Source organism: Pelophylax lessonae (assembly GCF_965119305.1).
Source record: "Pelophylax lessonae genome assembly, chromosome: 7".
In the NCBI taxonomy this organism is placed as follows: domain Eukaryota; kingdom Metazoa; phylum Chordata; class Amphibia; order Anura; family Ranidae; genus Pelophylax; species Pelophylax lessonae.
Genome location: NC_138774.1, coordinates 276,212,099 through 276,237,339, shown reverse-complemented (window position 1 = coordinate 276,237,339; position 25,241 = coordinate 276,212,099). Strand labels below are relative to the sequence as shown.

The following is a 25,241-nucleotide window of genomic DNA, read 5'->3' as shown; positions in this document are numbered from 1 at the left end:
AATACCTGGTTAGCGCTGCCTTCCTTTTTTCTCCTGGCAATTTTAGGCTGGTTTACAGCAACTTATTGGCAGCAGCACCAGTTTGGCTTGGAAATTTCCACAGTACAGTTGTCGCAGCGATAGCACTGGAACTTTTGTTGCAACTTTACCAGAATCATATGACCCCCAATTAGTAGTGGTCAACCAGCGCTGGTGTATCAATCCAAGATTTCCAGCTTTCCTCAAAAATCACATGGCAAATGATGGTACTGCTGGGTTTTAATAGATTGCTGTGCATATATACTCAGTCGGACACAGTAATATGAAAGACATGATCTCCATAGTGTAATCCCGATTTAAAACACCAATTGAAAGTAGTAAATGCACTTACAATAAAGAGATGACAACCAGACACCCCATATCGTATAAACAACTCATATTCCAGAATCCAAGATGGCCGTGGTGGGATCGCATATGAGTAGTGGTGTGTGTTCCGTCTCTGTCCTACTAGTTTCGTCACAGATGTCATCAGGAGTATTTTTTTCAATTTGTGGTGACACAATAGTTTGATATACAGTATTTGTATTGGACATACATTTTAATTTATTTTAGCGCTAAAAAATGTAAATTTCAAAAGGGAACCAACCAGTCACGATTAGGTTTATGTGACTAGATATAAAAGCTCAATTTTGCTGCGACAGTTTTACAACCTTTATCGGAGAATATTGGAGTTTCCTTGGGGAAATAAGTCATCTCATTGGCCACACGAGATGCCAGATCTTCTTTGTGCGCTAACTTGCGACGTCTTAGCTCCGCCAAGGCGCACTGCTTTACATGTTTGTACTCCAGCGGTAGAAAAGGGACGTAGAAGTCAATCAAATTCTTGTCAATCAGGCTGCTGTGCCAAAAGCCACCTGGAGATAAAAACACGGCAGATTAACAGTGGAATAATCATCTGATCAACCATATTCAATCAAAATAAAATCATCTTTAACATGTGCAAAAAATAAAAAAATTGCCCCAGTAGAAAGGTGGTTAAAGTCTTTTGCTAGAAAATTACTTTAACCACTTTAGCCCTGGAGGATTTGGCTGCTCAATGACCAGGCCCTATTTTGCGATTCGGCACTGTGTGACTTTAACAGACAATTGCACAGTCGTGCGACGCTGTATCCAAACGAAATTGACGTTCTCTTTTTCCCCACAAACAGAGCTTTCTTTTGGTGGTATTTGATCACCTGTGCGATTTTTATTTTTTGCGCAATAAACAAAAAAAAGAGCGAAAATTTAAAAAAAACTTTTTCACTTTTATATGAAATTCACAAAAAAGTAACATTTTTTTTTTTAAATATTTTAGGCCAATTTGTTTTCTGCTACATATTTTTGGTAAAAAAAAAATTGCAATAAGCGTATTTTGATTGGTTTACGCAAAAGTTATTGCGTTTACTAACTACGGGAAAGATTTATGTAATTTTTTTATTTTTTTTTAACTAGTAATGGCGGCAATCTGCGATTTTTTTTATTTTTTTTATTTTTTTTATTTTTTTGCGGGACTGCGACATTGCGGCGGACAAATCGGACCCCTAACTGATAATTTTTACACTTTTTTGGGGGTACCAGTGACATTACTACAGTAATCAGTGCTAAAAATATGCACTGTTACTGTAATCACACTGCCAGGGAAGGGGTTAAGACTGTTGGTGATCAAGGGGTTAAATGTATGCCTCATGCTTACTGACGTGTGACAGACATAGAGATCGCAGGTTCAGCTATGCTGAATCCTGTGATCTCCTCCGCCTGTCTCTGAGAAGACCTTCTTTGTTTACATAAGCAGGTCGAGTCTTCTCACACTTTCCCTGACGATCTCTGGCAATGCGCGTGCGCCGCCGGAAACACTAGGAGTCCAGCGACGTAGGTCTACATCGCTGGACCCAGGGGATACGCACTGCCGCAGTAATATTACTGTTGGCAGTCGGCAAGTAGTTAATGACCAGGCCATTTTTTTGTGATTCGGCACTGCGTTGCTTTAACTGACAACTGCGTGGTCGTGCGGCGCCGTACCCAAAAAAAATTGATGTCCTTTATTTCCCACAAATAGTTTTTTGGTGATATTTGATCACTCTAGTGTCAAAAATGTCAGTTTGGGGTCCGATCTGTCCGCCGCAATGTCGCAGTCCCGCAAAAAATCGCAGATCGCCGCCCATACTAGTAAAAAACAATAAAAACGACAAATCTTTCCCATAGTTTTGCGCAATATGTAGCAGAAAACAAATTGCCCTAAAATGTTACATTTTAATTTTTTTTTTTTTTTGGGAATCCTATGTATAGCGCAATTTATGTTTATGTACATGTGCAGGGCCGGTGCTTCCACTAGGCAAACTAGGCAGCCACCTAGGGGCGCATCCATGAGGAAGGGAAGGGAGCCCACTGCAGTGCTGCCTGCATGATCCTCCTCTTTGTCTGGAGCTGAGTGGCATAAACCCTGGGCAGGATGTAACTCTCTACACAGAACTGGTGGGCAGCCATTCATTTCCCTGGGTCGGTATTGAGCAGGGAGCGGAGGAGAGCTGAACCTGAGCCGGAGCTCGGCACTGGAGGGCGGCACCTTTACTGGAGCAAAAGACAAGGCACAGGAATGGTCTAAGGAGGTTGGTGATGAAGGATGTGTGGAGCTCTCTGACTGCTGCTTCTCCCTCCACCAGGAGCCGGTTGAAGCTACGGTGAGCACTGTGGTCCAGGAGAGGGCGATGGGGGTCACGAGTGTAGCAGGGGTTTGGGTTCACCAGGTGTGCAATGAGGAATTGGGATCCCTGGGTGTGCCATGGGGGATTGAGGTCCCCAGGTGTGACATGGATGAACATCAGGGTCCCCAGGTGTGACATGGAGGAACATCAGGGGCTCCTGGTGTGACATGGAGTCACTGAGTATGACAGCGTGACATGGAGGAACACAGGGGTCCCTGGGTGTGACATGGTGGAACATCGGGGTCAGTGGGTATGACAGCATGACATAGAGGAATATTGGGGTCCCAGGATGTGACATGGAAAAACATTAGGGTCCCTGGGTGTGATATAGGGGGACATCAGGGTCCCCAGGTGTGACATGGAGGAATATGGGAGTCCCTGGGTATGACAGCATTACATGGAGGAACCATCAGATCAGGGTCACTGGATATGACATAGAGGAGCTTTTAACCCCTTCCCTTTTTATTTGGGGGGGGGGGGAGGCGCAAGTAGCTGGTCTTGCCTAGGGTGTAAAATAGTGTAGTACCAATTGCCTTTTAAATTTAATAAAAATAGGTTTAGCGCTACCCCTGTAAGGGCCGCTTGCTGAATCTGTACTCCACTGGTTGTCCCGACCATGCAAGTCCTCTGACACCATGGGTTCAGACATATTCAGTAATAAAAAGGGATGAATGGTGTTTACTGAAAGGTTACAGTATCTCACAAAAGTGAGTACACCCCTCACATTTTTGTAAATATTTTATTCTATCTTTTCATGTGACAACACTGAAGAAATGACACTTTGCTACAATGTAAAGTAGTGAGAGTGTACAGCTTGTATAACAGTGTAAATTTGCTGTCCCCTCAAAACAATTCAACACACAGCCATTAATGTCTAAACCGCTGGCAACAAAAGTGAGTACACCCCTAAGTGATAATGTCCAAATTGGGCCCATAGTCTCAATATTTTGTGTGGCCACCATTATTTTCCAGGACTGCCTTAACCCTCTTGGGCATGGAGTTCACCAGAGCTTCACAGGTTGCCACTGGAGTCCTCTTCCACTCCTCCATGATGACATCACAGAGCTGGTGGATGTTAGAGACCTTGCGCTCCTCCACCTTCCGTTTGAGGATGCCCCACAGATGCTCAATAGGGTTTAGGTCTGGAGACATGCTTGGCCAGTCCATCATCTTTACCCTCAGCTTCTTTAGCAAGGCAGTGGTCATCTTGGAGGTGTGTTTTGGGTCGTTATGTTGGAATACTGCCCCGTGGCCCAGTCCCCGAGGAAGGGGATCATGCTCTGCTTCAGTATGTCACAGTAAATGTTGGCATTCATGGTTCCCTCAACAAACTGTAGCTCCCCAGTGTCGGCAGCACTCATGCAGCCCCAGACCATGACACTCCCACCGCCATGCTTGACTGTAGGCAAGACACACTTGTCTTTGTACTCCTCACCTGGTTGCCACGACACACGCTTGACACCATCTGAACCAAATAAGTTTATCTTTGTCTCATCAGACCACAGAACATGGTTCCAGTAATCCATGTCCTTAGTCTGCTTGTCTTCAGCAAACTGTTTGTGGGCTTTCTTGTGCATCATCTTTAGAAGAGGCTTCCTTCTGGGATGACAGCCATGCAGACCAATTTGATGCAATGTGCAGTGTATGGTCTGAGCACTGACAGGCTGACCCCCCACCCCTTCAACCTCTGCAGCAATGCTGGCAGCACTCATACATCTATTTCCCCAAAGACAACCTCTGGATATGACGCTGAGCATGTGCACTCAGCTACTTTGGTCGACCATGGCGAGGTCTGTTCGGAGTGGAACCTGTCCTGTTAAACCGCTGTATGGTCTTGGCCACAGTGCTGCAGCTCAGTTTAAGGGTCTTGGCAATCTTATTATAGCCTAGGCCTTCTTCATGCAGAGCAACAATTCTTTCTTTAAGATCCTCAGGGAGTTCTTTGCCATGACGTGCCATGTTGAACTTCTAGTGGCTAGTATGAGAATGACAGCGATGACACCAAATTTAACACACCTGAGACCTTGTAACACTTACGAGTCACATGACACCGGGGATGAAAAATGGCTAATTGGGCCCAATTTGGACATTTTCACTTAGGGGTGTACTCCCTTTTGTTGCCAGCGGTTTAGACATTAATGGCTGTGTGAGTTATTTTGAGGGGACAGCAAATTTACACTGTTATACAAGCTGTACACTCACTACTTTACATTGTAGCAAAGTGTCATTTCTTCAGTGTTGTCACATGAAAAGATATAATAAAATGTTTACAAAAATGTGAGGGGTGTACTTACTTTTGTGAGATACTGTATATACACAATATATATAAATATTTACTTTCACAATTTTCCAAAAAAATTTGGCTTCCAAAATGAGAGTGCTCATCAGTGCAGCTTGATCAGTGCCCATCGGGGCAGCCTATTGTTCCGCATCGGGGCAGCCTATCAGTGCCCCCAATCAGCTTTTCAGTGCTGCCTATTAGTGCCCATCTGTGCCGCCTATCAGTACAGCTTCATCATTGCTCCTGATTAGTGCCCACCAGTGCCGCCACATCCTCTGCCCTGCCGACCCCGTCCAAAATCCCACTGATCCCATCCTCTGCCCTCATGTCTCAGGGTCTAAAGAGGAAGCTGCAGCCATTCTCTGAACAGCTGTGGCTTCCTCATCAGATCCTGAGACAAGAACAGTATACTACGGCTGGGGTGGGACAAATTTAGGGGGGGGGGGGGGATGCTTGATCTTAGTCTTGCCTAGGGCAGCACAAAAATAAAATACACCACTGGCCACTGATGCGTTAGTAACCAGTTGCAGTTATTAACCTGTGTGTGTGCTGCATTAGTGGCACCAGTGTCAGTGTTTATAAACCAATTCACGCTGCACCATACAGGGGTTAATTAACACTGCCACTGGTGCCACTGTCACTAATGCAGCACAAAGGGGTTAAATAACACTACTGATGCAGCACAAAGGGGTTATTAACTGCCACTGTACACTATTGCATCAGTGGCAGTACATTAACCCCCTCCATGCTGCATATTACAAACAGCATTGTAAATGAACCCCACCCACCCAACGAGTTAATCACTCCAGCCAATTCACACAGCTAAGACACTGACACAACAGTGCCTTAGGTAAGGTGTATTAGCCTCTGCAAACTCTCCTCTGTTATTTCTTCCCACCTCCCGGCCTTTGAATGACATCATGCCAGGCCAGGACTAGGAAGCACCTGACGGGCGGAGATCACTCTGCCTGACAGGGAAGTGACTGTGTTGGACTTTTGCCGGTCCGGTGCAGGAGTGCACACATTATACCCGCACTGCTCCGCTGCAGCTCTGCAAGTATATCACAGTTTAGCAGCGGCCGGCGGGTGTCATGCCTGTCTGCAGTGGTGGAAGCGGTGCGGAGCAAGCGGCCTTTTTTTTACGAGGCATCAGAACAGCCTGGAGGGCAATTGCCTCCCTGCCCCCCACCCCAGTCCACCCCTGATGCTCGCTCTCTGTGTTTGCTTACTTACTGCTACATGAGCTCATTACATGTGCGTTTAGGTGCCTCCCACTCAATTGAAGTCTGCAGTCCGCCTTTACCATAGAATTGTTACATCCACTCATGGTCTATCCACCTATGGACTGTTGGTCATCTGTGGCCCCCTTTGCGTCATTTTTCATCTGGCCACTGTCCTATACATCTGCCACCAGTTGCCACCCTTGAGTTGCTGGTTTGCCCTCATAAATTTGCAACTGCTGTCAGTCTCCCAGTATGCTTGAGAGCCTGGTTTGTTTTTGTAGTTGTTCCTGACAACGTTGTCATGAATGTTTTATTAATGATGTGGTGAAGGTTTGATTTTGCTTTTTGGTAATTATTGGAATTTTGTATCGATAAAACCGTGTTTTGTACATATGCTGCAGTGAGTATCCATTCGGAGCCTCCCTTTTTAACTTTAGTTCCCTTAAGCTCAAGTTAATATTATTTTTTCATTGCTTGCCCTGGCTCAGAGAACCCCACCCATTACTTGGGTGAGTCGGTAATGTACTTATTGTACACTTTAAGCGATGTATATCACTTCTTAAATTTTTGATTGCGCTCCTCCCTTTTTTTGCTTCATTTGAGAGAGAGAGAGAACTTATTATTTTGAAAAGCAATAGACTTACTGGCTAGAATACGGGGTGAAAATAAAGGAAAGAAAGCCTAAAAAGAAAATGAATGCAGCCATCACATATAAGGATTTGTAAACTGCAATATAAAAAAAGGTTTGCTTTTGTGTTTAATACCACTTTAACTGATCTACAGAGTCACCAGATCATCCACTGTGAAGGCTTTAAGATGTCACATTCTGACGAAACGCGTCAAGTTGGCACGCACGTTGCCCCGCCCAGAGTCCGCAGGTGGAACGCACGCCGGAGACCACGCTTCCGGGTCCGGCTAGGTTACCGCTACACACGGAAAACGTCCGACCGAGAGGCTGGAGCTGCACCCGTGAGGACAGGGGCAAAATTATCCTTGCATTTTTTGTCATTACAGACTGTTCGTATTTGAGAGTTTTTTTCACACTGAAGTGGACTTGGTTTTATTGCACTAGAGTTTTAAATGAGCATTTTGTTTGCACATTCCGGAATGGCTTTTAAAGATTTGCTCACAGCATTTTATTTGATGTGGAAATAAAAAAGAGTTTTTTTTAACACTCTGCACGAGGGGGGGGAAGTCCTTTTTGTTTATATTTCCACTCTGAGAGCCACAATACCGTTTGGGAGAAAAGGAGTCTGTGTGTCAAACACCCACCTGGGAGAACAGCCCACGATCGGGGGACCCGAGTGCTAGGAGCCGGGAGACACAATAACCAAGCCTGGTTTGATTCCTTGTTGGCGTACGCCATCAGGAATCCACTTCGTCTGGTAAGTGAGTTTTCTTACCACTTGAGCACCAGCGGTGAACGGCGAGGGAGCACAATATTGTCACGAATATACAGAGACTTTCTTTGCACCATTGCACCTTATCTAAGACTCTTCCCGCACTAATATACCAACGTTTTTCCTCTTCCATTTTATGATATTTAATAAGTTTTTAATAATTATAGAATTGGAATTATAAATTGAATATTTACAAAGGTTTTATATGATGGGAGTGTTTTAGGTAAATTGTATTGCTATTTATTGGCCAAACATGATATAGAGGGTAAGCAATTTCCGCACTACACATATTGGTTTTTCCATATACTTTTAATATTTATCCCATGAAACAGTTGCATATACAACATTGTGTGTGTATATGTATATGTATGTGTATATATATATGTATGTATGTGTGTGTGTGTGTATGTGTGTATATATGTATATATGTATATATGTATATATGTATATATGTATATATATATATGTATATGTGTATATATATATGTATATGTATATGTATATATATGTATATGTATATGTATATATGTGTATATATATATATATATATATATATATATATATATATATATATATATATATATATATATATATATATATATATATATATATATATATATATATATATATATAGAATAGCGCAGTTTTTTGAAAATTGATTTTTTGTCATAACTATTTATAGTTATTTGAAACGTGCAGCTTACCACATAACATATATACCATAGGCGCGCAGTTATTTTTACTATCACATTTTAAGATAAGTGGAATTTGAGACAAACCAATTCTGGTTGTTGTTGAACCTGGAAGTTAGGCGGTTCATTCCCCATGCCCCCCATTTGCAAGCAAAGTCCAGAAATGCCTTGAGGTGAAAGACCACTCTCCAGAGTTTAGACTGTGACGGAAGTCCACCAGCCAAATTTTAAATCCCGGAATGTGCATGGCAGTCAGAGCTGGAAGGTGTAGTTTCACCCAATCCAAAAAAAGATTTGCTTTGAGTGGAGAGATGTCTGGTTACTCCCTGATGGTTGATGTAAGTCACACCTATGGTGTTATTTACATGAAGTCTAGGTGCTAATAAATAAGACCCCCTGTAGAGGGAATAACCACGAAGACACTGGATGCCCAAGAGAAAATCCCTGTGCTGCCACTGCCAGTCCCAGGCATAGGATGTGGATGCAAAGGAATTGAGCAACAAAATTGGACAGCGCACAGGAATGACAATGTGGTATCAAAGGAGGATCTGCAGGCAGCGGTCCATAGGTAATAACGATTTATTGGACATGTATTAACCACTTAGGCCCCGGAGGATTTGGCTGCTCAAAGACCAGACCCTATTTTGCGATTCGGCACTGCGTGACTTTAACGGACAATTGCGCGGTCGTGCGACGCTGTACCCAAATGAAATTGACGTCCTTTTTTTCCCACTAACAGAGCTTTCTTTTGGTGGTTTTTGATCACCTGTGTGATTTTTTTTTTTTTTTTTTTTTTTTTTTTGCGCTATAAACAAAAGAGCGACAATTTTTGAAAAAACAATATTTTTCACATTTTTTTTATATGAAATTCCCCCCCAAAAAAATTTAAAATCAAAATTTTTTTAACATTTTAGGCCAATTTGTTTTCTGCTACATATGTTTGGTTAAAAAAAAAAAATCGCAATAAGCATATTTTGATTGGTTTGCGCAAAAGTTATTGCATTTACTAAGGGAAAGATTTTTGTCATTTTTATTGGGTTTTTTTTTTTAACGAGTAATGGCGGTGATCTGCGATTTTATTTTTTTTTTTTTTTTTGCGGGACTGTGACATTGCGGCTGACAGATCGGACCCTTGACTGACATTTTTGACACTTTTGGGGGTACTAGTGACATTACTACAGTAATCAGTGCTATACATATGCACTGTTACTGTAAAAATGACACTGGCAGGGAAGGGGTTAACTTTATTAGTGATCAAGGGGTTAAGTGTGTCCCTAGGGGCATGGCTAGTGATGTAACCACACATAGCAGGATCGTATGATCTCTGCAGTTAGATCAGGGAGAAGGACAGGCGGCTTTGTTTATATTAGCCGCCTGCCTTTCTCTCTCTGCACGCGGGTGACCGGCGGACATCGCCGGTCACTCGCGCGGACATGTTAGGAAATGAGCAGGGGCGGGAGCTCACCCCCTAGAGGCTTGTAGGCGAGCGACGTAGCCCTACGTCACTTTGCCTGTACGGGGCTAACCGCCGCAGTAAATAGTCATGCGGCTGTCGGCAAGTGGTTAAAAACAGGGATTGCAGGCACATTACCACATATGGCAGCCTTTCTCAACCTTTTCAACACAAAGGAACCCTTTAACTAATTTTCAGGTCTCAGGGAACCCCTGCTAAAAATGACTATATTTACAACTCATGATACATTAGTCAGTGGAATGAATGTTCTTTACACTTGTGGACATTGGGAAGAATTACCTTCTTCCAGATAGCTAAAAAGATCAGTGGTGTCAGTGGGAACTTATCTGAGAGGCAGAAATTGCTCAACCCCTAGCAACCTCTGGAGGAACCCTGGTTGAGAACCACTGAGAAATGGTCTTGATGGCGGTGAGGGCATTGAGAGATGACAGATGCCAAATGTCAAATTACGACGTAAACCAACGCTGTACTTCTCGAAGGTGGTATGGATGGCCAGGGGATGGGACCCGCCATGGAGTAGGAAGGTGATCCTTGCCGGATGCCGCCGGCGAGTGAGAGCCATCACACTGGATCACCGAGGGTAGCGTGGTGTCCGGAAGTGATGCCACTCAAGTGCAGGAACCAGTGTGAACACAAGCAAGCCGTTACGGTGACTACGCATTTTGCGCACATGCGCTTTATCAAGTCCTACGGCTATGGTGTTGCCTGTCTGCCTAGATGAGCATTAAAGCAGGGTCCAGTGCTTAGAAGGCAACATTACCGGCCAGCCCAACTTCTATTTCTTGATGCTGGTGTTGACGTTTGTGTGCTGTCCCCAGGGCAAAGCTGAAGAAAGTTGCAACAAAGAATCTTGATCTTAGAAAAAAATCCTGACAAAATGAAAAATTACAATAGGAAATGGTTTACTTCCCTCAGAGAATAGAGAATGTCCATTTTCCTAAGGACACTAGCAAAAAAAAAAGTTATACTGGACTGCCTGTACTATCTCCTGAAAGAAAAAGCAACTCAATGTTCCAGAATTTGTCCCTTTTCCTGTCTTCGTGCACGTGCCCAGGCTCACATGCTTAGCACTAGCACTAAATGGCTATCCATCTTACTTATTTCAAAATGACAGAATTACTGAATGTAAAAAACGGAATCAGGACGGCTAAAAATGATTTAGAAGGGGGCGTGGCCGCACGGGCATGTGAGCAGTCACATCTCGCGGAGCTCCCGCCTCTGATCCGGTAATTACCTCCTTGCCCCGGCCGGCTACTGTGACTTGAATACCAGATTCTGTCTCCTGGGAACCCCCCCTGATACAGCGATACCCTGCATGTTGCGCTCGGGTGCTGCCATGACCCGCGGGAGCAAATTAAAAGAAGGCAGTGTCACTGTCCCAGCCAGCCAAGATGGTGCCGGCCCAGGAACACCGCAGCACACCTCCCGCGGCCCGGAGAAGACACGGGACACTGGCACAAAACCCAAAACTTCTCGCCCTGCAGGCAGGGACAATGCTGGGGACATTCTTCTTAATGCCGAGAAGCTGTGTGACATAAAGGGAGCCAGCGCTGCAGACTCTGCCCACCCTGAAGACATGCAGGTACCTGGGGACACAATACAGGGCCTAGGAGACACAGGAATCCCTTCGCAGCCTGAACTGGATAATGAGCCAGAGGGGGACATGATGGAGGAGGATCAACCTACCCTGGGCCAAATATTACAAGCGGTGCATAAGTGCACTGCATTGGTGAATACTGTAAAGGACAGACTGGGGGGTCTTACTAAGGAGGTCACCCTTCTTAGACAGGATTTACAAAAAATACGCGAATGCACCAAGACCGCAGAAAGCTGCATCTGCGACCTGGAGGACCAGGTGCCTGCCCTGATAACAGAATCCAGGGCAACTGCAAGACAAGTGCAGGCTAATGAGGACAAAACGGATGACATCGTGAACCGCCTGCGACGGAACAATGTATGCATTTTGGGGCTCCCAGAGAAGGTGGAGGGCAGGGACCCCACAGACTTCGTTGAAACCTGGCTAGGCGAGGTTTTTGGATGGGAGTGCTTCTCCCCCGTTTGCGGTGGAGCGGGCACATCAGGTCCCTACTAAGGCCCTACCTGGAAATGCCCCCAGGCCCATGCTAGCTAAAATCCTACACTACAGATACAGGGAGAAGGTGCTACGCCTTGCCCGCGAAAAGGCGGACATTGGGTTCAACGGAGCCAGTGTCCTTTTACCCGGACTTTTCGGCGGAGGTTCAAAAACAAAGGGCAACATTTATTGAATTGGCTGAATATACTCGAGCCCTCTCTCCGCCACAGGCAACGTGAAGACCCCGGTGAGTGAGGGGGGACTAACCGAGCAACCGGACCTCCTTGTTATCATTTTTTCTTCACTGTGGGTGTGATCACACGTGGGGGTTGATACTGACCCGGCCGGGGACGTTTATCGATGCACGGCTCCAACTATAGAATGTAACGTCGAATGTTAGCTCTGACTTGGTTCCTGGTTATTTGTATGCACATAATGGAAGACCTCTACTGGACTGTTCGGCCGTTGCAAAGTTTGTCTGGACTAGGTCGCCCATTCATTACCAGATTTCTGTCGAGGCACCGTTGTGCCTTGACCTACTGAGACACAGTTCTTCTGACATCAAGTTTGTTTTTGGGAAAACTCATGCCAAGTTTACCCATTTGGATTGGGAAAACTAATGCCAAGTTCACTCATTTGGATTGCTTATTTGGATCTATCACACTTCTTGCCCCGTTGAACACATATGTTTCCGATCTGGTACCTGCGGACGGGGTCCTCGGGCTGGAGTCTTTTATTTTTCATGTTATTTGCCATGGCAGGTGTACTGGTAGTTTCGTGGAATGTTCGTGGCCTGGGGTGCCCACTGAAAAGGGCTATGGTGGCACACCAACTGCAAAAGCAAAAGTGTCACCCGGCCATTAAAGGTAATTTGCTGGGGGACTCTGTGGGGTGTCTTCGGTACTCATGGGTGGGCTGGGGATACCACTCCACCCACTCCATACTCCAAGGGGGTCAGTGTTCTGATTCACAGGTCTCTGGCTTTTCAGGAGTTGGGGGTGCAGGTCGACTCGGAGGGGAGATTTATATTTTTACACTGTATGCTGTTTCAAGTCACGTGTGTACTAGCGATAGTATATGTTAGACCTCCGTTCTCCTCTGAGGTCCTCCAGGGAATTGTTGCAATTTGCGATGGACAAGCTGGGAATACCTCTCTATGTTGTTGGAGACTTTAATGGGATACTGGACCCTGCCAGGGATAGACATCCTCCCTCCTCCTCCCAGGCCTCTGCCAGGGGCACGGCTCTCTCCCGCTTCCTGGTGGAGGTGGACTGGTCTGAGGTATGGCGCCTGAAAAACCCTGACTCTGTCCAGTTCTCCTGCTTCTCGAAGACGCATTCTTCCTTGTCCTGTATTGATTTATGTGTAGGTAATAGGGAAGCCCTCCCCATTGTGGAAGGGATAGAGTATGCCCGGAGAGGGATCTCGGATCATTCTCCGTTAGTGGTCTGGCTACTGGTACGGCCACAGGTGGCTTTGAGCAGGGCACAGTGGCGCTTGAATGCCTTCTGGCTGAAACTGTTTCTGCCGGACACCGACATTCCGGCGGCCATTGCCACTTTCTTTGCGGAGCACGACCACTCCGGGGATGTGATCATGAGGTGGGATGCCTTTTAAGTGCTTTCTTCGTGGGGTTTTAATAGCCAACATTAAGAGGGTCCAGACGAAATCTTAACACTTTGAGGAACAATTATCCCAATGTGCACAAAGGTTGGAGGGGGAATATATAGCCAACCCCAATGATGATACGAGGGCGGCATGGTTATCAGCACAATCGGTGTGGGTTGTGGAAGTCCGCTCCAAGGTGGACAAAAAACGCTTCTTTGCAAAAACAACCTTTTATGAAGAGGGGGAGCGGACGGGCCGCCTGCTATCACGGTTAGTGGGGGCGCGCCCTTCGGTTCCCCCCATTGGGGCCCTTAAGCTGCCTGACGGTTGTCTGGTGAATACGCAGGAATGTGTTTATGGCTGAACTTGTGAGATTCTACACTGATCTGTACTCCTCGCAGGTTACCTATAGCCCGGAGGAATTGCAGGACTATTTAAGTGACATTCCTCTCCCAAAGCTGACGGAGGAACAACGGGACCAGCTGGCGGCCCCACTTACTGAGGAGGAGCTGTTGGAAACTGTGGCCCTCTTTCCGGGGATCTAAAGCACCCGGGGATGATGGTCTCCCCATTGGCACTTCTGGGCTGCTCCTGCCTAAGCTGCTGGAGGTGTTTCAGACCGCTAGGGAGACAGGGGGTACTGCCGGAATCTGTCCAGGGCTAGCATTGTGTTACTGCTCAAACCAGATAAACCTCCCACGGACCCGGGATCCTATAGACCCATCTCCCTGCTCCAGGCGGATGTCAAGCTATTGGCTAAGGTATTAGCACGCAGAGTAAATACGGTCATAACCCATATAATCCATGAAGACCAGGCGGGCTTCATGCCCAATAGGTCCACGGCTCTTAACCTTCGTCGACTATTTGTTGCAATCCAAACACCGGCGGATAATGTGGGAGAGAGGGCACTGCTATCACTGTACGCCAATAAGGAGTTTGATAGCGTGGCATGGAACTATCTTTGGGCGGTAATAGAAATCTACGGATTTGGCTCCATCTTTGTCATGGGTAAAGCTGCTGTACCATCAGCCACAGGCTTCCATATGGGAGGGGGGCAGGATTTATAACTGTTTCAGCTTGGATAGGGGAATGAGGCAGGGATGTCCACTTTCCCCTCTCTTGTTCGCTATAGCTATTGAACCCCTTGCGGCATGCATTAGAGCCCAGAATTCTATCGTAGTCTTTCATTACGGCCCCCATCAGGACAAAGTCCTGCTATACGCAGATGATATGCTCCTGACGTTGGGTGACACAGACAATTCCCTGAGGGAAGTTATGACTGTTATTACCGAGTTTGGTCGCTTTTCCGGACTCACCATAAACTGGTCCAAATCAGCACTTTTTGCAGTTGGATAAGTATACTGCTCCGTCCTTGGGATCTCTCTGCCCGGTCCCCGTGGTCCATAAACTCAAATATCTGGGGGTGATGGTTTCTGCGGACCCGACTCAGTATAGCCTACTCAACATAAGTCCCCTCTTAATGAGCTTCCGTGACAAAATCTGAATATGGTATAAACTTTGGCTCTCGCTAGCGGGAAGGGCAGTGGCGGCTGGTGCTCAAAAATTTTTTTTGGGGGGGGGGGGGCGCAAAAAGAAAAATGTAATGGGTATTGCTTCGTGGCAAAAAATGCTGTAAAAAATTGCGTGACTTTGAGGTCATGGTATGGGCATGGCACAGGTGATGGTATAGGCATGGCAAGGGCATGGCACAGGTCATGGTAAGGGCATGGCACAGGTCATGGTAAGGGCATGGCATCGCACTGCAGCGGCTTCATTTACTGTTCACTTACCTGCTCTCCTGGGCAGTGGGCTGGCTCGCTGACTCGACTCCTGTCCTGTGACTCCACACTCAGACTGCGAGACGTCCACGGCGCGCTGCTCCTCTCTTCGCTTTGACGGCGGCGGGAAGGTGACGGAGTCGGGCGATGATGGTGAGTGACTGACGCACGCACCGGCACTGCCCCCAACGACGTCAGGCGGGATGTCCTGAATGATTGGTCCAGGCTGGAGTCTGGACCAATTATAGCCAGGACAGGACTAGTGGGGGAACGGCTGCCAATCGGCGCCTCTGCCTGGCACCACGTGGAATGCCAAACACCCCCCCCCCCCATAGCCAGAAATAGGTCCGGCACCCCATAGTGGGCTTTAAATGGTAATTTTTTTTTCTTTGAAGATGATGGGGGCGGCGCGCACCTGCGCCCCCTATCGACCGTCCGCCACTGGGGAAGGGTGAATCTTATTAAGATGATCTTGATGCCGCAATTATTATACTTCCTCCATAACTCCCCTGTTGTAATTACACTGAAAACCTTTCGCGTCGTGAATACCCTATTCAGGTCCCTCATGTGGAAAGGAAAGGCGGCAAGGATATGCCTGGAAAAGCTGCAGAAACCCCGCGACGGGGGTGGTCTTGCTCTCCCTAACCCATGGCTGTACTATTTGGCCTCCCAGCTGCAACACTTGGTGGGCGTGGTCTAGGGGACGCGGGCCGGCGCGTCGCTAACGGTCATGCAGAGGTTCACTTGTGCATGTGGGATACCGGAGGGAGTGGAGGCGCCACTTTTTTTGTCAAATCAAATAGCTGCTACCCTACGTATCGACTCCTCCAAAAGGTATGGGACAAAACCAAACGGATTCAGCAAGCCTTGGGGTATACGAAGTTCAGCCCGATTTGGTATCAGACGTACCCTGAACTGAGTAAGTTAGACCAGGCAGGTAGGTGGCGTGCGTTTGGAGTGACTCATCTCACGCATATATTATGGGAAGGGTCCCTTTTGCCCTTTGAGCAACTCCAGGACCGCTTTTTAATTCCGGATAACATGCGGTTCTATTTGCAACTACAAAATGCGGTGCGGGCACAGGTCGCCCTGGGATAGCTATTCTTGTCCCCGACCCCTGTCTTCTCCCTTATGCAGCAATTTACTGACACCAAAGGGTTCATATCCAGTTGCTATGCCTCACTACTAAGTACATTTTTGGAAAAATACCCTGGCAGGGCTTGTGACCAATGGAGCACTGATGTGGGGGAGATCCCGGGTGAGCAGTGGGAGGAGGCCTTGGAGGCGGTACGCGTCTGTTCCCTAAATGTATCTCACCAGGTCTCCCAGCTTTACATCCTACTTAGAGTGCATCATACTCCCTTGAAACTCCATGCCATGGGCCTCCGTGCCGATGACCTTTGTGGACGGTGTCGACGGGGGACTTAATTCATTTGATGTGGAGATGTCCAAAGCTGCACAGATACTGGTCCGCTGTGATATCTGCTATTACCAGAGCCCTGGGGGTGGATTTCCTTAGGGATCCCTGACAATGTATTCTGTGCATCCTGGACCAGGTAGTGGAGGATACGTTTTTGAGGGAGGGCGCCACTTGGGCTCTCTTTCAAGCCAGTTTGCTTATCCTGTGACATTGGGTAGCACCGGACTCCCCAAGGTACGGGATGTGGTTGGAACAGATGGGTAGTACTCTCCGCATGAAAAAGGTTATCTACCAACATAGGCGCTCTCCGCAAAAGTTTTCCAAGATATGGGGAATGTGATTGAACTGCCCGGGAATGGCTCCTAACGACCTCATTATGGACCGTTTGTTAACATAACTTTGTGTTGTAGTGCTAGCAGTTTCCTCATAACTGACTGGTGGTAAAGGGGTGGGGGAAGGCTATTCTTAGTCCAAGGCATATAGTCCACATAACACCATACCAATGAGTATTTGTTTCTTACTGTTGGAATAAGAGGCATTCTGTGGGGTAACAAACATTTTTCCAATGTTGATGTTCACTGTTTATTTACTTGTTGTAATGGTGTGAGATTTCTCAAAGTTTTTTTTTTTTTTTTTCAGATTTAAAAAAAAAAAAAAAAGATTTTTTGAAAGACACATAGCAGAGGTGAGTAAAAAAAAAACCCTAAAATTATTTCAATACATTAATAGTAAGAAAGCGAGGTCAGAGCAGGTTGCACACATAATTAACAATGATGGGAGGTTGGTTACAGAGGACACAGAGAAGGCAATTGTGCTAAATACTTTCTTCTTCTCAGTTTTTACACACGACTTGCCGCAGTGGCTATCAGAGGGCGAAATCAAGGAAAGACTTGATAGCATTAATACTACTAAATCACCTGGACCAGATGGATTGCACCCGAGAGTACTCCAGGAACTCAGTAGGGTTATATCTAGACCATTGTTCCTAATCTTCAGACAGTATATTGACAAGAACTGTATCAGGTGACTGGAGGAAAGCTAATGTGATACCAATATTCAAAAAAGGGGGGGAGGGGGGATATTCCGGGAAACTATACACCGGTTAGCCTGACATCAATTGTATGTAAATTATTGGAAGGGTAACATTTTATGAGGAGGTGAGCTAGATGGGGGGGGGGGGGGGACCTGTGGATGTTGTGTATCTGGATTTTGCTATGGCATTAAGCGTTTGGGGGGAACAGTGTCTAATATACAAGCTAAGTTCTGCAGGCATCGACCTCAGGGTTTGTTCGTGGATAGAGAACTGGTTACATGGGCGTGTCTAAAGGGTGGTGATAAATAACGCGTATTCAGACTGGTCTAGAGTGGTAAGTGGGGTCTCCCAGGGCTCAGTCCTAGGACCAATTTTGTTTAATTTATTCATCAATAACAGAGGATGGAATCAGTAGCTTAATCTCAGTTTTCGTGAATGACACAAAGATATGTAGGGCAATAACTTCTCATCAAGATATAGAAATCTTACAGAAAGACCTGAACAAATTATCAGTGGGCAGCTACGTGGCAAATGAGATTTAACGTAGAGGAGTGTAAGGTATTACACTTGGGGGCAAAAAAACATAAAAGCGAATTATGCTCTAGGGGGAAACCTCTGGGGGAATCCAGAATGGAGAAGGATTTTGGGGGTCTAGTGGAGGATAGACTAAGCAGTAGCATGCAATGTCAGGCTGCGGATGTCAAAGCCAGCAGAATATTAGCATGCATAAGGAAGGGGATATATTCCAGAGATAAATACTATAATCCTACCACTTTATAAAACCCTGGTTCGGCCACACCTGGAGTATTCTGTCCAGTTCTAGTCACCAATCCTGAGAAAGGATGTGCTGGAACTGAACAGTCCAAAGAAGGGCAACTAAACTAATTAGGGGATTGGAGGACCTTAATTATGAGGAGAGATTGCAAGCGCTTAATTTGTTCTCCCTGGAGAGGAGACGCCTGAGAGGGGACATGATAGCAATCTACAAATACATCAATGGCGATCCTAGCATAGGTAGAAAACTATTTAGTCCCAAGGAGTGCAAGAAGACACGTGGCCACACAATGAGATTAGAGGAGAGGCGATTTAACCTTATGCTGCGTAAGGGGTTCTTCACTGTAAGGGCGGTGAGAATGTGGAACTCTCTTCCACAAATGGTGGTAGCTGCAGGGAGTATGTCTACTTTTAAAAGACTTTTGGAAGTGCAACTCACAGATGATAACAATCCGGGTTATGGGAAATGAGCAGGCCACGGACACACACGCACACACGTTGAACTGATGTCTTTATTCAACCTCATCTACTATGTAACTACTATGTAAATATGTAATGATGTGCTTTGCCTGCAGCCTCCAGCATAGGACACAACAAATCCCAGGAGACAGGTAACCAACACAAAATGTATTGAAATTAGCAAATTCTACATTTAACCACTTCCATATCGGGCCATTGTAAAATGACGCCGGCAGGAAGGACTCGTCGGCCGTAGGACGTCCGCCCGCTCTCGCCGCTACTGCGCTCCCCCGGGGGCGCGCAGCGCGGCGATTAGGGATGAGGCTCGTTCCCCGGACTGAGCCCATCCCCGATCAAGTTAAACAGCCAATGAAATTGGCTGTTTACCATGTGATCGGCTGTGTCAATCACAGCCGATCACATGAGCAGCTCCAGCACGAGCCGCTCGTTTTCTCCTCAATGCATGTCCCCGGGGCCAGGCTGTGTAAAAGTCTCACACATGCGGTATCGCCATACTCAGGAGGAGTAGCAGAATGTATTTTGGGGTGTAATTGCAAGTATGCATATACTGTGTGTGAGAAATAACTTATTATGACAATTTTGTGTAAAAAAAAAAAAAAAAAATAATAATTTCTTAATTTTCCCAAGAAATTTGGGAAAAAATGACAACTTCAAAAAACTCACCATGCCTCTTACTAAATACCCTGGAACGTCTACTTTCTAAAAAGGGGTCATTTGGGGGGTATTTGTACTGTCCTGACATTTCAGGGCCTCAAGAAATGAGCTAGGCCATCGGTACATCAGGTGTGATCAATTTTCAATGATTGGCACCATAGTTTGTAGACTAACTTTCACACAGACTACACAATAACCACTAATTTGGGTTATTTTTACCAAAGATATGTAGAAGTATACATTTTGGCCCACATTTATGAAAAAAAATTACTTATTTGCAAAATTTTATAATAGAAACTAAAACAAAATGTGTTTTCTTTCAAAATTTTCGCTCTTTTCACTTATATCGCAAAAAATAAAAAACCCAGTGGTGATTAAATACTACCAAAAGAAAGCTCTATTTGTGTGAAAAAAAATGATAAAAAATTTGATTGGGTAATTATCATTCAAAATGTGAGAGCGCCAAAAGCTGAAAATTGGTCTGGGCCGAAGGGGGTGTAACTGCTCTGTATGGAAGTGGTTAAATGTTCAGTTCTGGCCCAACAGCACTTACTATTTTTGTTGTTGAATATTTTGACAGGAAGCTCAGCCTCCAGATCCTGCAGCTTTAGATCCTCTCTCCTCTTTCCGGATTCCAGCACCACTCTGTTGATCAGTTCACCCCCTGCATTGCTAATGGAAACAAAGCAAATTATGTTATGCAGTGTTTGTTATCCTAACCCCTAGAAAGATAAACCTGATGAGTGGGCAAAGTACAGAATCTTTTCAGTAGGAGTTGCATAAAGACTCCAGTGATATTGCAAATTATAGACCAAGCTCTTTAAAACTGCAATCTAAAATTGTGAACCAAAAATTTACAGTACATAGACCCAGTAAGATTGTCTCTACGCAGGTTAGTGGCAGACCAAATACTGAGGTCTAAAGATTTGATTTCTGGTATGGGGAAAGGCCTCGGAAGAGAATACTATTATCATTAGATATACGCAAAGTATTTGACAGTTTCCTGGATCTATATCTTGCAAATTTTGTCCAGATGGAAATTTGGTCCCAAATTCCTCTTTTTTCTAAGTAATCTATATAGCTTTCCAACAGTCCAAATATCGATGAGGGGCTAAAAATATGACTCTATTAGCATCACTGCAAGAACCAGAAAGGGAGGTCCCTGTTTTTTCATGTTTATTAACGCTACTGAGAAATTGGATTTTTGTAAGAACTTACTGTAAAATCCTTTTCTCTGAGTCCATTGACAGACGCAGCTCTCCATAGTTTCTTCACCAATGGGTAATGCGCCATCTACAGAAGTAGACTAGGCAGTGAAACTTTTCAGAAACCTTTCACCTGACACACCTATAGGGACTGTCCCTCATGACATTACCCCAGACACACTGTGCTCAATAATCAGTTTTGTAGCAAGCAGTGAAAGAAGACACAACCAACCCCCAAAATAGAGGGGCGGGAGCTGCGTCTCTGTCCGAGGACTCGGAGAAAAGGATCTTACGGTAAGTTCTTACAAAAATCCAATTTTCTCTTATGTCCTCTGACAGACGCAGCTCTCCATAGTTTCTTCACCAATGGGACGTCCCATAGCAGTGTAGGCATGAGGGGTGGGAAGAACATAACCACAACCATTAACGTTTCATCGAGGCTAGAAAACGTAGCCAACAGGGCAACAGAAAGATCTTTAAATCCAACAGGAGCTTGCCCCAAAACAAAAATTTACCCCATAAAGAGAACAACAAATCTCATCAGCATCCGAGGATGCCTTCACATCAATTTTGTAGAATTTTGTAAAATTGTGCACAGACAACCAGGTCGCCGCTCCACACACCTGAGCCACAGAAGCCTGTTTGTGAAAAGCCCAAGAGGCACTCAGTGCTCTAGTAGAACGTGCCCTCACAGGGAAAGGAGTAACCTGACCCTTTAATGAATAGGCCTGAACAATAGTCTGTCTGATCCACTTCAATATGGTTGCAGCAGACGCAGCCGAAACTTGACGAGATCCCACAGGAAGGACAAACAGCGAGGTTTATATATATCTATATAGGGGTAGTGACGTCAGTGTTTATACTTTATTGGAAAAACCTAGTTTCCCAATTTATGTGGTTTCCTGCGTCTAAATAATCAGATTTATATATATATATCCAATTTATGGTTTGGTGTTAACTATCCTTTGGTGGGCAAGTTTTATACCTTCAGGCTCAGCTTAATATCACATACAATCTCCACATACATCTATACAATGGCATGCAATCTTATATAACGACTAAATACACTTAAGTGTCTATACAAATATATACAAGGTTTTGGAGGGAGAATTCACCATCACACACAGTACTGCTTTGTAACCGGGTTCCAAACCCCATTTTATCTTTGGCGCTTCAGGCGCTGGAGTATCAGACCCCATCTTTGGGAATCTCAGATTCCCGGGAGGTGCTAAAATTAGCAGTTACATAGTTACATAGTAGGTGAGGTTGAATAAAGACAATAGTCCATCCAGTTCAACCTGTGTAGGTGTGTGTGGCTGTAATCATCTCACATACCCCTGAATGTTCTGATCCAGTTCTGATCTGTTCTGACCCAGTTAACTGGGTACCGTTTATCTGCTCTGACAGTATAGGGTAGTAATAATAATAATAATAGAAAATATAATCACTTACCCCATACTGTGTTTTTGGCAGATCTCACTTTCTGACACCAAAACTGTTAGCTCAATTCTCGTCAGGAGGCAATCACGATGATATTACAGCCCTTCAGTTGCTAACCTCCCAATAGATAATGAATTCACCCTCCGTCCGGCCGGGAGTTATGACAACACATAGCACTCAAACGTAGTGCAGTCACAACTGTTTATTTCAAGTTTCGTGCTCCCATTTAAAGGATATTTCGGCAGCAGAAACTGCTTGAAACTGGTTACAAGTCATGATTTAACAATATGACATATCTCACATAAACTGTACATGAAAGGCTTTTGTTTCCCTATGCATTTGTGTCAATATGAGGTGTTTTGTTGTAGAGTCGGTCCGTCTGTTTTCAGCTTGTCTGTGTTAATGTAAAGCCCCGTACACACGTACCGATGGTCGGCTTACAAATGTTCCTCTTTTCTCCCCGGGATGTCGGTGTCTGCTGAAAAGTGCAAAGACAGCACAAGGACAGCACAAGAATTTTGTCCGCCGACTGCAGAAGTGATGTCATGTAATGGTTAACTTTCCCTGTGTTTTCTATTTTCTGAGCATGCCCAGTCTTGCAAATCTGCGGTCTGTCGGCCGAATTGTGTACTGACAGGCGAACAATCGTCCGTTCTGGTGTCGGCATACAAATATTTTCATGTTTGCAAGAAAGACTTTTGTCCGCGGATTGTGCGCAGACATCTGTCGGAGGCACCATACTAACACGCGTACAATCGGCAGATCCTTCGTCCACCGACGTTTGTATGCCGACGATCGGTACGTGTGTACGGGCCTTTAGTCTATGGAACATGTCTTGTAATCTAAATGCTAAGTATCCAACTGACAAGTGTTCAAATGAATGAATGGATAGGTGGTTTAACATGTCGTCTAAATGCAAAACATGGCTGTCTGCTGACCAAGGTGGATGAATGGTTTTCAGTCTTAGCTCGTTAATATGTAAATGCAAGGGGGCCACAGTCTATCGTAGAATGAGCATGAACTGAAATATATATCTGAAACATCATACGGCATATTAATACAATCTTTCAATACAGTATCTCACAAAACCTCACAGTTTTTGTAAATATTTTATTATATCTTTTCATGTGACAACACTGAAGAAATGACACTTTGCTACAATGTAAAGTAGTGAGTGTACAGCTTGTATAACAGTGTAAATTTGCTGTCCCCCTCAAAATAACAACACACAGCTATTAATGTCTAAACCGCTGGCAACAAAAGTGAGTACACCCCTAAGTGAAAAAGTCCAAATTGGGCCCAATTAGCCATTTTCCCTCCCTGGTGCCATGTGACTTGTTAGTGTTACAAGGTCTCAGGTGTGTTAAATTTGGTGTTATCGCTCTCACTCTCTCATACTGGTCACTGGTAGTTCAACTGAGGATCTGAAAAAAGAATTGTTGATCTACATAAAGATGGCCTAGGCTTTAAGAAGATTGCCAAGACCCTGGAACTGAGCTGCAGCATGGTGGCCAAGACCATACAGCAGTTTAACAGGACAGGTTCCAATCAGAACAGGCCTCACCATGGTTGACCAAAGAAGTTGAGTGCACATGCTCAGCGTCCTATCCAGAGGTTGTCTTTGGGAAATAGACGTATGAGTGCTGCCAGCATTGGTGCAGAGGTTGAAGGGGTGGGGGGTCAGCCTGTCAGTGCTCAGACCATACGCCGCACACTGCATCAAAATGGTCTGCATGGCTGTCATCCCAGAGAGAAGCCTCTTCTAAAGATGATGCACAAGAAAGCCCACAAACAGTTTGCTGAAGACAAGCAGACTAAGGACATGGATTACTGGAACCATGTCCTGTGGTCTGATGAGACCAAGATAAACTTATTTGGTTCAGATGGTGTCAGGCGTGTGTAGCGGCAACCAGGTGAGGAGTACAAAGACAAGTGTGTCTTGCCTACAGTCAAGCATGGTGGTGGGAGTGTCATGGTCTGGGTCTGCATGAGTGTTCCCGGTACTGAGGAGCTACAGTTCATTGAGGGAACCATGAATGCCAACATGTACTGTGACATACTGAAGCAGAGCATGATCCCTCTCCCTTTGGAGACCTGGCCCGCAGGACAGTATTCCTTAGGGGTGTACTCACTTTTGTTGTCAGCGGTTTAGACATTAATGGCTGTGTGTTGAGTTATTTTGAGGGGACAGCAAATTTACACTGGTATACAAGCTGTACACTCACTACTTTACATTGTAGAAAAGTGTCATTTCTTCAGTGTTGTCACTTGAAAAGATATAATAAAATATTTACAAAAAATGTGAGGGGTGTACTCACTTTTGTGAGATACTGTAGTTAAGACACAAAGCCCCACTCAATATACTGACATAGAAACTCAGAATAGAAATACATACATAGGAAAGTGGCCTTCACAAGACCTAATAATGAAGTAACCTTCGTAAACATTACTTATTACATAACATTCATATGTATTTCAGAGACTTTTATCATTTAAAATAATATTAAACTCGAAATCTCGAACACCTGCTCCAAAGGCAACTGGTTGGATAATTCCTCTCACATTAGGAGATTATCCCCCATTTCTTGTTGTGTCTCCAGGACAGGAAGTGTTAGAAAATGTCCTCAATGGTACACAAATAAACACACAGAGGTCGTATGATCCCCTCATTACACCATACAAGACTAAAGGCTCGTACACATGTGACGAAAATCGGACGAAATATCCTTTTTTCTCTCTCATGCTCAGCGGTCATAACCGTTTTTAGTTCACCGCATTGCATAATGTTCACAAAATTTCTCGTCCAATTTTTTTTTTTTTCTTGTTACGTTTGTTCCTAGAGTTCGTCGGCAACTTCAGATCATGCGCGGTCTATCGTATGCGATTTTTTGCGGACATACTGCATACACATTAAAATTGGTTCTGCTGGGGACAGATGATAAAAATGTTGGTGTTTGTCCCTCCGTTTTTTTTCATTGAAAATGT

The 25,241-nt window shown here is 45.1% G+C and overlaps 1 protein-coding gene across 1 annotated transcript in view; it reads right to left on the bottom strand.

Annotated features, from left to right (window-relative positions):
• Positions 1–627: 627 nt before the first annotated feature.
• Positions 628–25,241, bottom strand: part of LOC309559690 (torsin-1A-like) — a 102,049-nt gene continuing 77,435 nt past the window's right edge. Inside the window, exon 5 of the mRNA XM_082263096.1 lies at positions 628–893. Coding sequence (XP_082119222.1) covers positions 649–893 — 245 coding nt within the window. The 3' untranslated portion in view covers positions 628–648. The remainder of the gene's footprint in view (positions 894–25,241) is intronic.